This window comes from Bidens hawaiensis, unplaced genomic scaffold (assembly GCF_021521415.1).
Source record: "Bidens hawaiensis isolate Kalapana, Puna unplaced genomic scaffold, B.hawaiensis_p1.1 tig00030534_1, whole genome shotgun sequence".
Lineage (NCBI taxonomy): Eukaryota > Viridiplantae > Streptophyta > Magnoliopsida > Asterales > Asteraceae > Bidens > Bidens hawaiensis.
The window spans coordinates 210629-228006 of NW_027495097.1; the positions used below are offsets into that span (position 1 = coordinate 210629).

The 17378-nt window shown below is 32.7% G+C and overlaps 1 protein-coding gene and 1 pseudogene across 1 annotated transcript; one reads left to right on the forward strand and one right to left on the reverse strand.

Annotated features, from left to right (window-relative positions):
• Positions 1-630: 630 nt before the first annotated feature.
• LOC143580621 (pentatricopeptide repeat-containing protein At2g45350, chloroplastic pseudogene) lies at positions 631-2650 on the forward strand (annotated as a pseudogene).
• A 960-nt stretch (positions 2651-3610) lies between these two features.
• Positions 3611-7359, reverse strand: LOC143580616 (protein NSP-INTERACTING KINASE 2-like). The gene is made up of 4 exons (XM_077063590.1): positions 6771-7359; positions 5369-5629; positions 4392-5273; positions 3611-4303 (listed from the first exon to the last, which is right to left on the reverse strand). Exons 1-4 carry the CDS (start codon positions 7357-7359, stop codon positions 3822-3824), a joined length of 2214 nt encoding a protein of 737 aa, XP_076919705.1. The 3' UTR covers positions 3611-3821.
• Positions 7360-17378: the final 10019 nt, after the last annotated feature.

Here is a 17378-nt window from a genome sequence, read left to right on the forward strand (position 1 = left end):
TATGAATAACCACATAACAGTTGTCGGTCAAATTGATGGACCACATGCCACGTCACCTTAACCATATTAGCCACCTACTATCTACTATTTCATCTTTAACGAACTAGTGACCATCAATAACTAACTAATAAATAACCACATAACAATGTCATACATAATATGATATGTACTCCATGTTTTAACAACACCCCACCCACCACCACCCCCCCCCCCCCCAAAAAAAAAAAAAAACAATAACTACCTTAGCATGCGTTTTGACGTCCATTTATGTGTTTTGGCATCTGTTTATGCGTTTTGACACCCGCTTATGCGTTTTGACAAAAACCATCGATTTTAGCCAGTATGTCAACGAACACCGCCGATTTTGGCCAAAACCTTATCAGGAAAAACCAATTAATCATGATTTTGGCCGAATTTTACCATTGACAGATTAATTGGCCGATTAGCCTAAAAAACTAATTAATGATCTAAAGACTAACAATTAATCAGGGATTAATCAGCTTTTAGTCGGGATTTTTGCAACGTTGATGATATGTACCCCATGCTTTAACAATAGTACACCTCACAAACAAATAACTACCTCTTAACTTCAACTACCATATAACAATAATAATAAATATTATTATTATTATTATTATCCATTCCAACACTCTCCAGTGAACCAAACCCTCAAATGCTAACCAGCTGCTGCATCAATTCAAACCAGCATCAACCATGGAACTCAACACACCAAACCCTAATCCACATCCCAAATTGCAAAACCCAATTCGATATCAACCAAATCCACACTCGATTACTCACCACTGGCTTCATCAAAAACCCATCTTTAACCACCAAATTGATCCTCAATTTCGCCAATTCTCCACACAACCCGTTAATCGAATTCGCCCGATACCTATTCTTCGCACATTTGGTCCCAAGAAAGGTATACACAAAGGACCCATTTGTGTGGAATGCAGTAATCAAGAGTTTTTCACATGGGAATGACCCGAATAACCCGAATGGCCCGAAACAAGCTGTTTTTGTTTTGGGATTGATGCTCGAAAACCGGTGTTTAGTCGATATGTTTACGTTTTCGTTGGTGTTGAAAGCGTGTTCGCGGTTGGGGTTAGTTAAAGAAGGGATGCAGGTTCATGGGTTGTTGAAAAAGACTGGACTTGGGAGTGATGTGTATTTGCAAAATTGTTTGATTTGTTTGTATGTGAAATGCGGGCGCGCTGAGCTTGCGCGCCAAGTGTTTGATAAAATGCCTGAACGGGATTCGGTTAGTTTTAATACGATGATTGACGGGTATGTGAAGAGCGGGAATGTAGTGTTGGCGCGTGAGTTGTTTGATTCGTTGGAAATGATGGAATTGAAGAATTTGAGGTCTTGGAATTGTATGATTAGCGGGTACGGTGGGATGGAAGACGGGTTTCGGATGGCGTGGGAGTTGTTCGATGAAATGCCTGAACGAGACTTGGTTTCGTGGAATTTGATGATTCGGTGTTGTGTGAAGAGCGGGAAGATTGACATGGCTCGAAAACTTTTTGATAAGATGCCGAAACGAGATGTTATCACGTGGGCGAAACTGATTGACGGGTATGCGAAATTGGGCAGCATTGAGGTTGCGCGACAATTGTTCGATGAAATGACTGAACGAGATGTGGTTTCGTGTAATGTGATGATGGCTGGATATATGCAAAATGGGGTTTGTTTGGAAGCATTAGAAGTGTTTCGTAACATGATGAGTGATGGCGATATTGTTCCCGATGATACCACTTTATCGATGGCACTTTCTGCAATTGCGCAGTTAGGATTACACGATGAAGGTGTTGCGGTGCATGCATACATAACCGATAACAGACTTAAATTAGACGGAAAACTTGGTGTTTCACTTATAGACATGTATGCTAAATCAGGCAGCATAGAAACCGCTATACGTGTATTCAAAACGATAGCAGAAAAAACTGTTCATCACTGGAATGCTATAATCGGTGGTTTAGCTATACACGGGTTCGGAAAACAAGCTTTTGATATGTTCATTGAGATGCAAAGACTTAACTTAAAACCAGACGCGATCACATTCATCAATGTGTTAAATGCGTGTGCACATTCGGGTATGGTAAAGGAAGGTATAATATGCTTTGAAATCATGAGAAGGCTTCATGAAGTCGAGCCGGAAGTCCAACATTTCGGTTGCCTGATCGACATGTTTGCTCGTGCAGGGCAGATAAAACAAGCCACAGCCATCATAGAACAAATGCCCGTCGAGCCAAACAATGTGTTGTGGCGTACTTTGCTTAACGCGTGTAATAATATTGAAGTTAACATAGAAACAAACACCATGGTGAAACATGCAATCACAATGGATAGTTGTGATTCGAGTACTTATGTGTTGTTGTCTAATATATATGCTCGGTTTGGCATGTGGGACCGTGTTAGACGAGTGAGAGGAATGATGAAAGAACAAAATATTAAGAAAGTTCCCGGTGTTAGTTGGATCGAGCTCGATGGAACTTTTCATGAGTTTTTTGTAGGAGATGATAATCACCCTCAAGTTGCAGAGATTTATTCGGTTTTGGACAACTGGTTTCCTCTTGATTCTCGGGTTCAATCTTTGAAATTTCAATCTAAACCCGAGGCTGTTTTATCGTTGGTTCGTAGCTAGTTTTTCATTTTTTTTTTTGTATATTTGTAATGTATGAAAAGAAATTGTTACATAATTAAGTTAAAATGTTACATATGGAATCATCTAATATCTTCAAGCAAACATGTATAGCTAATTATATGGTGGCTTTACTGCTTTAGTATAGTTTTATAAACTTATTGCCCTTGTATGCAAATATAATATTATGTAGAAAAAGTTACAAAAAGCACCCATCAACTTTATATTAATGTCATTTTATCTCCTTCTTTTGTTTATTGAAAAGGACACCAAGGGTTCACAATTACTATTCACCATAGTCCATATGCCATTTGTCATTTAACACTATTGTCTAAAGGCCAAAAGGGTACCTTTTAGGTAATTTGTCTTTTTGTTAATGGCAAAGAATAAAAATAAAATTTGTTTGATTATATCAAATTTGGTAGTTTAGATTAGGACAAGATATTTTGAATAGAGGGCTCTTTTACATCTCTCAATAAAGCTACTAGTCTACTACACATGGTAGTTGGTACATTAACAACAACAATACAAAAAATAAATCAATTTTATATAAAAAATATACATTTTTTTTATTAAATATTTTTTTTATATAAAATATAACTATTTTATAATATATAGAAACATAGATATTACATCAATATAACAGGTAGGCGGACAAGAAGCTGCGCTGCCACCCCTTTCTGAATTGCTAGATAGCATATAACAAATTGTGTAAATAACTAGATAGCATATACTAAATGTATATTTATTATAAAATAATTAACACGTAACAAACGAGTCGAGCCCAAATCAAGCTACAGTAAGAAAAATTAGTCATGATTTGCGCTTGAGCATTCGAGCAAAACTCGAGCTTTCTTAACTCAAACTTGAGCAAGCTCGGTCTCATGTCGCTTACACACCATTACTCACAACATAAGCAATAACATTATAGAGCCAACATTCACAAACTATAGACAAATACCATGCAATAAAACTTGTGTACTTAGGATTCAAGAAATCTACTTCTGAGATAAGAATTTTACAGTCCAAAATAATCCAACTACGGTTAAACTCGAAACTAAACCAAAGTACAAATCCTAGACAAGCCCAGATCGCACGATCCAAGGGTGAAGTAGAACAAGAACTAAACTACTTCGAGTGAGAAACTCAAGCCATATAACTACCGATTACCAAGTCACGGGGCGAGACCAACATTACTTAGTTCTTGAACCACATATGCAATCTTGGGCCTCGAGCTTGGACACTCGTGAGTGCAGACCAACGCAACTTTCCCAACCAAAGCCGCCTCTGACTCCGTGAACTTCCCATCAAGATTAGCATCCACAAAGTCCTCAAACTTGCATAATTCAGCACCTTGACGAATAGAGGAACCGACTCTCGTTTTCCCAGAGACAATTTGGAAAACGAGCATCCCGAATGCATAAATGTCGCTCTTGTCAGTAAACCGGCCCGTTGTGGTGTACTCAGGAGCGAGGTATCCCATTGCAGCACTGGCTTTGAGGGTTGAAAATATGATATCATCGGCTAGTAGCTTGTGGAGGCCCGAGCCCGATAGCAATGGTTTATAGTGTTGGTCGATGAGCACCTTTTCGGCCGATATGTTTTGATGAACGAGAGCCGGTCGCTTTCCTTTAGCCTCGTGTAGGTACTCGATACCTACAAAAACAAATACAAAGACGATAATCAACCATCGAAAAAATAACATTTTTTTAAATATTTGGACGCATGTTTATAAATGACTAACCTTTAACAATGCCTTTGATAATCGAGACCCGAGTTGACCAATCAAGAACATTCCCGTTTCCGGTTTTGCCCTTGACATCAAGATACCGCAACAGGTTTCCCTTAGCAACAAAATCATAGATCAAAAAACACTCGCCCCGACCTTTGGAACAGCAAAAACCTCGTAACCTTAAAATATTTTCGTGTTTCAACGAGATTAATATCCTTAGCCCCTTCAAAAAGTCGGTTTCATCCGATACGCAGCTCGTTTTCGCTATCCGTTTAATAGCAACAACCGACCCGTCACGTAAAGCCCCTCTATAAGTAGCTGAAAAACTACTTTTCCCTAATAGATTCGAGTCAGAAAAGAACCGAGTCGCTGACTCAACATCATCCACATTGAACACATAACTCTCAAGAATCTCTTGCAACAACCCGCTTCCTGTATGACTTTTCGACATTGGGTCCCACCCGTTTGAGTACTCGAGGCTTATGAGAGGGGAGGCGCTTCTTCGGTTGACCATTTCTTTGACTTGAAACTGATCGGTACTAATCCGACTATCGGATGATTCAAACGCGGTCCCGATTCTCTGTTTTCTCCGCCGATACCAAATGAAACTAAAGATTCCCGCGGTTAGTAACATAACCGTCAAAATGGTTCCAAGTATAGCAGCAAGTCCGGCATTTGTTGACTTTGACTTTGACCTTGACTGATCACCGGTCACGTATGCTGACTGTGGAATGGCCTTGGGTGTGACCCCTTTTGACCCTGGTCCAAACGGCTCGGGTTTTTTCGGGTTTTCGGGATTGAAAGACGAGTTGCATGCTTTCAGATCAGCAAAACCGGACCCGCATAAGTCACTGTTGTTTGCATATTGAAATCCCTCATCAAGTTTCTTCAAAACTTCCAAAATTTCTTTTTTTAAAAAGTCATAAATTAAAATGTTTCAAAATCTATAAAAACGAGCCGGTAAAGTTACGAATATTATGTGAAATTACCTAAAGGGACATTGCCCGAAAGGGTATTGTTTCGAACATCTAACACCTGCAATATCGAGGCGTCTGCTAATTTCGTCGGGATGGACCCAAAAAGATTATTATAACTCAAATCCAACCTCTGTAAAGTCTCAACATTCCCGAGTGAAGCCGGGATTGCACCGGTGAGTTGGTTGTATTGAAGAGCAAGCACATTAAGCTTCTTCAATGAACCAAGTTGTGTAGGCAAGCTTCCAGTTAACTGATTGTAACATAGTTGCAAAACTACAAAAATAACAAGAAAAAACATTAAATAACAAAAACATCATAGTATTTGATAAGATTAAAGTTTAGTTCTTTGACTTCTTTCACACCATTTTTACTTGACAACATTTTTTAAATTTAATAAAAAAAAACAAAAAAATCAAGAATCTTGTAACATGACAGAACTGATGGAATCTCAATAAACCACATAAAAATCTTTTTCAATATCAAATCTTTCAAACCTATAGTAATGCTGCTGTGATGACTTGTACATTAGGCATTAATAAATGTACACTGCATTTATATCTATCAACACCAAAAATATTAAGCCTCCTTTAATAACAACTGTCTATAAGACTATAACTACATTTAATAACAAATACTTACATTTAATAACAAAAATTACATTGTGAGTCTTATATCATATATATGTATTAATACATTATAATCAAGCCCAAAACTTTATACCATCAAACCAAAAAAAATATATATATAAAAATTTTAAAAAAAATAAAAATAAAAATTTTTCAAACCCATAGTGATGTTGCTGTGATGACTTGTGCATTAGGCTTTAAGAGATGTACACTACATTTATGTCTATCAACACAAAATATTTAGCCTCCATTAATTGCAATTAATTGTCTATAACTACATTTAATAACAAGTACCTACATTGTTAGTCTTATATGTATTAACGCATTATAATAATAATCAAGCACAAAACTTTATACCAAACCAACAAAAAATATATATATAAATTAAAAAAATAAAAATAAAAATTTTTCAAACCCATAGTGATGTTGCTGTGATGACTTGTACATTAGGCATTAAGAGATGCACACTACATTTATGTCTATCAACACAAAATATTTAGCCTCCTTTAAATGCAATTAATTGTCTATAACTACATTTAATAACAAATACCTACATTGTGATTCTTATGTATTAATACACTATAAATCTATAATAATCAAGTCCAAAACTGTATAACATCAAACCCACAAAAAATATATATAAAAAATAAAAAAATAAAAATAAAAATAATAAAATAAAAATCTAAAAAAATAACTACATTTAATAACAATACCTACATTAATCAAGTTCAAAACTTTATAAACAAAAAAAATAAAAAAAATAATAAATAATAAAATAAAAATCTAACCTTGAAGACTGGCCATTTTTTCAAGCTCAGGTGGAATCTGCCCAGAAAGATTATTAACATTCAAATACAGATCAGTAAGGTGAGTCAACTCAGCAACCTCTTTAGGTATTTCACCATGCAGCTTATTAAAATGCAGGTACAACCCAGACAAGCTTTTGAGTTGACCAATCTCAGGAGGTATTTGACCAGAAAGCCCTTTACCCTGAAGAGATATGTTCATAACATGACCCATATCATCACAAGCCACACCTTCAAAAGAGCCATCACAGCAAGTGGTGGCATTTGCAGACCAAGATTTGAGTGTTTGGCCATCTGGGTCTAAAAAAGATTTGATTTTTATGAGGGTTTGAAGCTCTGGGTGTGTTTCTTGAACTGTTGCTAGGGTTGTTGTTTGGGAAAGAAGAAGAAGAATAAGAATGGTGGAGAGAGTGGTGTTCATGGTGGTTGTTTTGGGAGTGAAATGTGGTGTTTTGGGGTGTTTGGATTTGGGGTTTTGAGAGGATTTGAAATGGTAGAAAGTGACAAAAGTCACATGTGAAAGATGCAGAGTGTGTGTGATGATGTAGTGTAGTGATGGTAATGTTGTCATTGTTGGGATGGTTTTGTTGTTGGGAGTTCAAATTAGTTGCATTTAGGTGCTTGTATATTTTCAAATGTGGCAATACTAGTCCTTGTGTTATTATTTTTTTTAAAGGCCAACTTATATGAAAAACCGAAAATGACGACTTACAAGAAGAAAGACGTCCAAACATATAAAGAGTGGAAGCAAAACGAATACAACCAACAAAGATAACTAGTACATGTATTATAGGGATGAGCTCGGGATCGGTACCGGCATTTTAAAATCCGATATTTAAAATATTTGGTATCGGTACCGGTTTTTCATGTAAAATTCGGGAAATAACGGTAATATACTGAATCGTACTGGTACCGGTACCAAAAACTCAAAACTTGGTACTGATCCGGTATCAAATCAGTACAGTATCGGGGAGGTGTTGTGGTATGGTGTCCCCAACCAAAAACACCGTCTAAGACCATGTGCAGTCAAAATGCCCCACCTTTGGACATTTTGTGCCATGTGGCATCTTGTCACCAATGAAGAGTTTTGCAAAAAGTGGTGTCGTAGCAAAATGTCACAACTGTTCTGCAATAATTACATATATTCCCCTCTCTCCCCTCCTCACACACAATTTTATTAAAACTCGAGCCAACCTAGCGTTGTGTACAAAATGCAGCTTTGAAAACGTCGAAGGAAAAAGCCAGGGGGCGGTGTACCCCTCGGCTTTTTAGAACCACAACGCCCCAACGGTAAGCCACTACGAATGGTCTAAGTACGTGAAACATTTTTTAAATTAAAAGAAAAACACACAGCTTGTTTAAAACAAATCTATATATATATATTAAAGCAATAGGCTTTAACTCAACTTCCCTTCTTCCTATTGGTTGTTTCCTAAACTTTTCATATATATCTACCACCTCTCTAATTTTCATTTGAATAAAATAAATCAAAATTAAATTAAAATAAAATACAATCAATCCTCTTTAATGATTCTCTTTAACTTTAATTTAATAATATTAACCAAATTATTAATTAATTAATTATTATTTTTATTATTTATGCTATTTTTATTATTATGTATCTAACTAATATAACTTAATTAACCTAGAAACTCAAATCAATTTTCCTCTTTCACGCCTCCATTCTCATTGATGGTTCTATCATGTTCCACCTATCACTTTTTTCAATTCATTTATCTGTCAAATTCACGGTCCACCATCGATGAAGGTGCTCACCATCAACATTACCTCAAGTCAGTTTAATCATCAGACTTCCTTCGAAGTTTAACTTATTTGAGATAATTAATTGATATTTCATCCATTGGATTCAGTATAAAACAACCTAATATACAGAGATTACGGATTTAACTATACTATAATTGTGTGTAATTTAATATTTATGAAATATCAATTTCTGTAAATTAGGGATAAAATTTTCATTTGATTAAGGAATTCTTTAATTACGAAATTTCTATATTTTAATAAATTATGATATATCATTTGATCATTTGATTAAGGTTTTGATTAAGCGTTCTTAAGGGTTACTATAAATACGGATTTTGACCGATGGACTAATTCAAAATTAGTCAATCAAAGATTTTAATATATGAGGCTGATTCTAATTTGAAATATATGTTAATTTATAATTATTATTACTACTTACCATATGTTATATCAATGACTCAATTTTTAAATTGATGTTTATTATAATAAAATTGTGTTATTGCTAATACATAAAAAAAATTACTTAGTTATTTTTACACAGCTTATATCAGTTACTTAATTATTCAAATGCTTATTAATTATATTATGTTGACTATTTTTATAAATTTCAACCATATGATTCACAATTTAAATATATCATAATTGATTATAATTTTAGATATTAGGTATACGGTAATTGATAATCATTCAAGATATACGGTAATTATTTAATTGATTGAATTGATGATTAATTATATTCATGTAAATAAAAAAAGTAGTAACTTATTTTTCATATTAAAAGTTAATTCTGTAAATTTAAATATAGTCTATAATTAAAGATTTGAATTAAATTATTTTGTATTTAACAACATTACATTTTAGTAATTCAAATTTTGAAAATCCCTTAGTCCTCATTCCCTAATTTTCGTCTATGATTTAATGTAATTGAAGTTCCCTAATTTTATATTTTTAATTAATTCTGTATATACATTCCTTCTTTATTCATTCATCCCAAAATTCAATCCTTTACTATGAACTATATATAAATACTTCACTTTCACACAAGAATTCTTACACTATCACACCAAATTGAGCTAAAACGATTTTCTTGATTTCTAAGTTTTATATTTTTGTTGTTTATATCATTCAATTATTTTTCGTCTTTTGGTTAAAAGTGTTATTTTTCATAAGTTAATGTTTTTTTCCACCACCAGGAAGATGGAGCCAACAAACGTCACTATGTTGAAACAATTGGATGTCCTTAACAGTGACTGTATCCTCAAGGTGCGTATTCTCAAACTTTGACGTCTGAAGGAAAATTCAAAGCACGGAGAAGATTGGTCCATCGAAATGATTGTTCAAGATGAAATGGTAGTTAGCCCAGACAATAATCAATACATGTATATAAATTCCTAAAAAATTAGCCCGGAGATATTTATGTGTATAATTAGCCCAAACAATAATATAAGTCAGTGTATAATTTTTAGGGATTTATACCATCGAAATGACTGCATATTGCCCGGAGAGGTTAATTTTTTATAATACAGGTATTCAAATTTCGTCAACATTTCAACCAAAAAAAATCAAAATTTGGTCACCATTTAATTAAATGTATACAAGTATGTTTTGTGATATTAAATTTCCCTTACATATTGTTATGAATTTAATGATTTATATCGTCACTAAATCTAAATCTAACTCGAATTACATTTTGGCATGCCTTGGAATATTGTAGGATTAATTTATCCAACGATGTATATTGAAATAAGGTTCATATTGTTTTCATTAGTGCTATTTTTATCATTCATAAGTATATGTGTGTGTGTGTGTGTGTGTGTGTGTTTTATTATCATAATTACATTTAGTTATGTTTATTTTGTGTCACCATTTTATAACCATAGTTCTCAAAGTTTTATGCCATTTTAATATTTTATAAACTTTAAAACTTTAAAGTGTAACTCAAATGTATATTTTGTAAATCAATGGTCAAACATTTCATAATGTAACATTAATACGATTGAAACTTATTATTTTTAAAAGGATTTTAAATTTTAAATTTTAAATTTTAAACTTTTGAATTTTATTGGTCAAACATCTCATAATGCCTAAATGTACCATAATTAGAAATGCACTATTACTAAAATGATATCCAATTTTAAAATTTAAAATTTACAATATGTGACACCCCATAAAATAAGTCATTTTCCGTACAATCACTAAACACGATTTCAAGAAGTTAATTCCCTCTACATTAAAACTTGTTAAGTTTAATCACACGAGTCTAGCATAGGATCCATACGCACGATATATTGCATATAAGTAATTTATTTTTTTTTAAATTACTCGAACTTCATTTATTCGTCGATAACGAACGTTGGTGATAGAAAACCTTTAAACTACTTGGATATATATTTGAACAACCCGGGAGGTTTGATTCTATGTTACCTAATTATTTTTATAACTTTTTATATAAATATCAACAATGAATACGGAAATATTTACGAGCGTTTCTTTTATAATCCTACGTTGCATTACACTACTCGAACGTGAACGTTCGATTAATGTTTAAGGTTATGGTTAATGTCTAATCTCCATACAATATTACTTAACCACCTAGTTCATCTATAATGCATCCAACTAGTCCTAAACTAACCTAGTTAATCTAAACACCCAAATATCTAAAATAATTCATGGTGGTGAAACAAAATATTCACAAATATATCATAAGATATCAAAAGTCAATTGCCACCTCTTTACTTGTTATTATGGTAGCAGACACAAGCAATCTAATCCATTCCATTCCATTCCATTCCATTCCATTGTTGATTATTTTCAAACCCAAACATTTCACTCAATCACCAACCTCCATCATTTTATCACTGTTGAAGATTTAGGCCATGCATGTTATTACACCATATAGACAAACGTAAGAAACAAGTTATAACACACCAATTCAACAACCAACTTTAACCTCTTCCCATAAACCCCACCCAACCTTCACGATTGCAGCTCCTTCACCACAAAATTAACACCATCAACCACCACCCTCTTCTTCCCCGTTGATGTTTCCAGCCTAACCGCCAATTCTACAGCCTCGTGGTCACCGCAACACACGACCGCCAACCTGTCACCACCAACAATCATCGTTCACCTCCACCCACTATTGAACCATCACGTCACACACCGCTACCCGAAACGCCCCTGGTCCAACTCCAACACCAACCTGGAACCGGCATCATCAACCGTCATCTTCTCTCTCTATAATCTCTCCACCCTCTCTTTTCACGGGGAAGAAACATACACACACTTTCATACTAAAGATCTTGCAAGTTCAAACAAGCAAAAGGATAATAATAAGTGTGCTTAGTTACACGTCAAGAAAATTTAAAATAAATAACATTTTTGTAAAGTTGGTTTTATGGTTACAAGTTGGTTTGAAAATATTTAATATGTCTAGAAATAAAATTTAGAAATTTGTAACTTTTTATGAATAGAATTTGGGTTTTAAAATGCTTATAATGTTTAGATACGGGATTTGTTAAAAGATAGATTTTTCTTAGATTGGAACATAGATATATAAGGTGATATCTATATAAAAATGAATGTGGGTGGAGGATTTGGTAACAAACGAGTAAAACGCAATTCTACTCTAGTAACTCGGTTACTTGTTATAGTGAAAATGGACGTTTGAAGAGCTATATAAATTATGGGTACAAAAGAAAAATAATAATGTGGTATATAAATGTTTTAGAAGTAAATATATATTCATTCTAAAGACAGTGATCGGTTTTGTGAGTTATTGTTCTAAACATACGTTTATAATTGCTTAAATACAAATTTTAGGTAAAATATAGTTTGTGTGTTAAAAAAAACAAATTTCTAATAATATATACTTATTCTCAAACTAGCAATGAAACTGAAGTAAACTTGTGGATATGACTCAGGAAGGAAAATAAATATAACATTTAGAGACCAAGTAATACTAACAACATAAATATATATGTCATAAAACATATATGCATTGAATGTAAAAGTAATAAATTTTACAAGTTAAATGGTTCAAACGATACGTAAAGTTGGTTGGGAAAAATATAAACAAAAATACAATAAAACAATATTTTATCAAAGCATCTGTCGTAACTTAAAAGTATTATTTTCTTGAAATAATTATATAACTATATATATTTATTCAATACTCGACCGAGTGGGATCGTTAGACAGAATGACAATTATATTAAACGACCGATACGAATGAATGACAAACGAATATAGTAAATTAGATTCTTAATATTTTTTTATAGATATAAAGATACTCATTTTTCAAAAAGAATACAAAAGCTTATCACCAACGATTTGTATAAAACTATCGTATGAAAAGTTACTTACGAAATAAGTGAAACGTTCGGTTGGTGAAAGCAACTGACACAAAGAAACGAAACGTTCGGTTGGAGAAAGCAACCGACGCAAACAAACGAAACGTTCGGTTGGTGAAAGCGACCGACACAAACAATTTAACTGAACTACTAGTTGGGTGAAAGCGACTAGCATAAACCGACTTGCGAGTCGATAATGAACTAACTGTCCTTACGCGTTTAGGACGTGTGAAGGCAACGGAACCGGGTCTAAATTACAACTGCTAGCAAACAACCACTAAACTAAAGAGGTGAGTTTCACTACCCCCTTTTTACTGTTTTAATGCTTTATTTATTCGGGGGTGGAAAACATACACAACTGCTTTTATATATGATAATTAGAAACAAAACACACAATCCTTATGCGAACATGAGTTGAACTATGTAGTGCTATAAGTCCCTTGCTTACATACTATAACCATTAGCTAACGGAGTTAGCCACATGAATATACGAATAGTACTATTGACGTTGACATTTCCCCCTACTGTTAGGTTAGTCGCGCTAACCTCTGATATTGCATCGAAACAGGGTGCGTATATTCCATCTGTGAGATTTGAACAGGGCAAACGGTTATAAGTCGTGGTTTGGTTATAGGCTCAGGGTTCGTCATATTAATTCGTAGAATTAGCTAGTCTATGGAGGATCATCGTATTTGTTTCAACAGATTATCGTATACTTGTTTACGAACTGATTCAATGATTTATGAATGACATATTTTCATACAAGTGTTAAAACCTGTGAACTCACCAACCATTGTGTTGACTTTTTAAACCTATGTTTTTCAGGGAATTAACAACGCACATAAGGAATCATGAAGACGGGACCTCATTGTATAATAAGGATACCAATTTGATGTTTAACTTCTTTTGTTAAAAAAAATATAGGTTTTAAACACTTTTAAACTATTGGTATCCTAATACATTTATGTTGGCGATAATCATATGCTTACGGTATACATGACGTCACACTCCCGTGCTTCCGCCTTGGCGGGGTGTGACACAATAACTTAAATATTTTTATAATCTGGTCAAACAATCCATAATTAACCTATTAATGTAATTATGATATTAATTATTCTAATTATTATTAAAATTCAAAAACATATTAAATCATCTCATTTACATTATATAAATCTTAAGATTGAAAACCTTAACAATTATAATCTCTCTCTCTCTCTCTGTGTGTGTGTGTGTGTGTGTGTTTCGGATTACTATCTCTATCATCGCCAATTCCGGTAAGGGGGATTAATTATTTTCCGGTAAGGTTTAATTTGATACTCTAATAGTCGATTCTCATATTATTCATTATTTCATTAGCAATTTTTTTTCTTTTCCCTTTTTGTTTATAATGAATTTAATTATTATATAATTTTTTTATAATCTCTTTAGGTTCCATATCAAAATAAAAAATTCAATGGAGATGTTGAACTATTATGGTTTTCCAGTAAGGTATTATGGAAAATACTATAATACCAGATGGGTTATTAGCATCTTGAGTTGAAGCCATAACAAGTTCAAGTCAATATTAGAGTGTATACAAGTTATGGCTATATGAATCGTTAAACAAGTCATATAAGCCGATTGATGTTTCCAAGTGTTTAGCTATTAGCTATTAAAAAAATCAATTTGTTCCTTTTTATATTAATCATTGACAACAATGAAATGCTACAAATTAAAGTATAAAACTCGTATACAAGGAAGTATTTAGGGAGTTGTAAATATTAAATTTATGATACTTTTGTTAAATAAATAGTTAGATTGTATAGATTTTTGTTCATGTTTATTTTAAATTATACTTCAATAAGTTCTTCCTATATCTTGTCAAAGTGAAAGGTACTTAAATTATCAAAAAAAAAACACGAGGCTCATAGTTGGATGCCAATCCTTACATGTTGAAGAGATAAAATAATTTGTGAATTGATTATTGGATATAGGTGAAGGGAATGTTGGGGGTGGGGGTCCAAATGACGACAAATGAATGTACAAATTTTCGATTATCTTCTAATTAACAATTCATTATATTCATTATATGATTTAATAGACTTTGTGTATCCTTCGATTTTAGACAAGTTCAATGAACTTACTTTCAAGAACGGGCGATATTGTTGGTTAAAATTATTTGTTTTTATAATTAGACGAATAATATAATATTCAAATATATAATCAAATTTTTTTACGTGACGAATTTCCTATTTTCCACCCGTGTACTACACGGGTTAGTAACCTAGTATATAAATAAATAAAAACCAATTATTTATTTACTTCTAAACTGCATTTAAATATGGTTTTGTTAAATATGCATCCTATATAATTTATAATTATATAATAGAGTTAGGCGCTAGTGAGACGATAAGATAGGACTAAAAATTAACTTGATGAAATTTAATATGTAGTTTTTCAAAATTATATGCATGCACACGGATTGGTATGAATATAATACTTCAAAATTCAGAAATTTAAATAAGCAAGTAAACACGCTATGATTTAATAGAAATCTAAACGTTTTATCAACATTTTAGCTTTTATAAACTTAACTATCGAACAAAAAACTATCTATGATGAGATTTAAACAAATATTATAATTAAAGATAAATGTGAGAAAAGATAAAATGCTAATATAATGTCAAATTTTAGTATGAATATATATATTGATTTTTAGGTTATAAATTATGTCTCCTATCTTTTTAATTATTGTATTAAAAAGATTACACCTATGAACTCCGTTGACACTCCGCACATCGTTAACATGTTATACGGGTCATATGATATTTAGAAAATTTTGTATGAGCATGTATGATATGAATGAAATTTGTTCACGGCTTCACATATACCAAATTTGTAAACATAAAAATTATATATTTATAGTTTTTGTTTTTAATCATTTGTTGGACATAGTAATTGTTAAGATGCAGGGAAAAACACTTTACAACGGTGGATAGAGACATGTTAAATACTTTTTGAGCATGATGATGGCAGCTTTGCTTTCAACCCATTACCTATTATTCAACATGTGAATTGGGGTAGCAAATGACAAATGAATTCACCAATGTCACAATCATATGTTTTAGTGGAAAAATCAAGTGTTTATTTAAACTTTTCTGCCAACATGTATTGTTTGTTCTTTACTCTTATGTTTTCCTTTTGGAGCACGGATATATTGTGTCTACCAATGTTGGTCTTAAAAAGTTTAGAATATTGATGGTATTGTTTTTAATTTTTGGAAAATTGGATGTATATAATCTAAACTATGGATTATTGGTTGATAATATTTAAAAATATCAATGTGATCACTGATGGTCCTAACTTTCACTTTTGTTGCTAATAAGTACAATCATAGTAGCATAATAGGCATAAATTTACAATCAAATCAGATTTGATTCCCACCCTATTTATCGCTTGCACGTTGCTCGTTTAGTGCATAATCATCATTGTGAGTGAAATCGAGTTAAAATAAATGTAAGTAAATGAAGATTATACTATTGGGATTGCTAATGGCAACGGAAGTAAGTGAAAACTAAGACTGCGAGTGGTCACAGTGATAATATGGATCATTGTCGACCAATAGGTCATATTTGGATTTGTAAAATCAACTTTTTATTATATTAACTTTAAATGTGTGACAAATGTGAAATACAATGCTTTCATGCTTATATTATTTTAAGTTTATCAAGTTTTTACTTTATACATACAACTATACAAGTGAATTTCTTTTGGTTTTTTGTTTTGTCTTTTGTGTTTCAAACCTCTTTTAAAAATGGAATACTGTGCTCTAGTATTTACAGCTTGAAAAGCACCATGTAAAGTTTCTGAAAAATTCAAACAGTTACCTGTTGTGTGAATAAGAAAGCACTAGGTTGTTTGGTTAAATACAAATATATATATTTTTAGTCGTGTATTTTTTTGAAAAAAATATGCAGTACTTTTTAACAGTCATGATAAAATTGCAATTAAATTAAATAAACATATATAATTCACTCAATGTAAGTTTCCTAAAGCCTAAAATTATTACAAGAGAAGTAAAGAAAATTATACAAAGTATCATAATTGTCTAACTGATATCATATTACTCCTTCAATACATACCAATATCAATTTTTTTTTCTTTTAAATGACCAACAAAATTTCATTAAAACACTCTAACAATAAGCTAGAAACATTAATACAACCACCAATAAATAGACGCACAGTTAACCACTAAGATACATCCAAGACCGTAGTTACTAAACAAAACCGCCCACCTAGTTACACCCTAAACACTACACCGAACAACCCAAGACAACCCCACCATACATAACTAGGGAACTAACATGACCACCCTCACCGACAACACCCAGATTCACCGGTTCTCTACGATTTTTCAAGTTGACCCCTAGGATTGCCCCACCCGGCCATCAGGATTGACATCGCCCACACCTGAACGACCATCATGGGAAGTT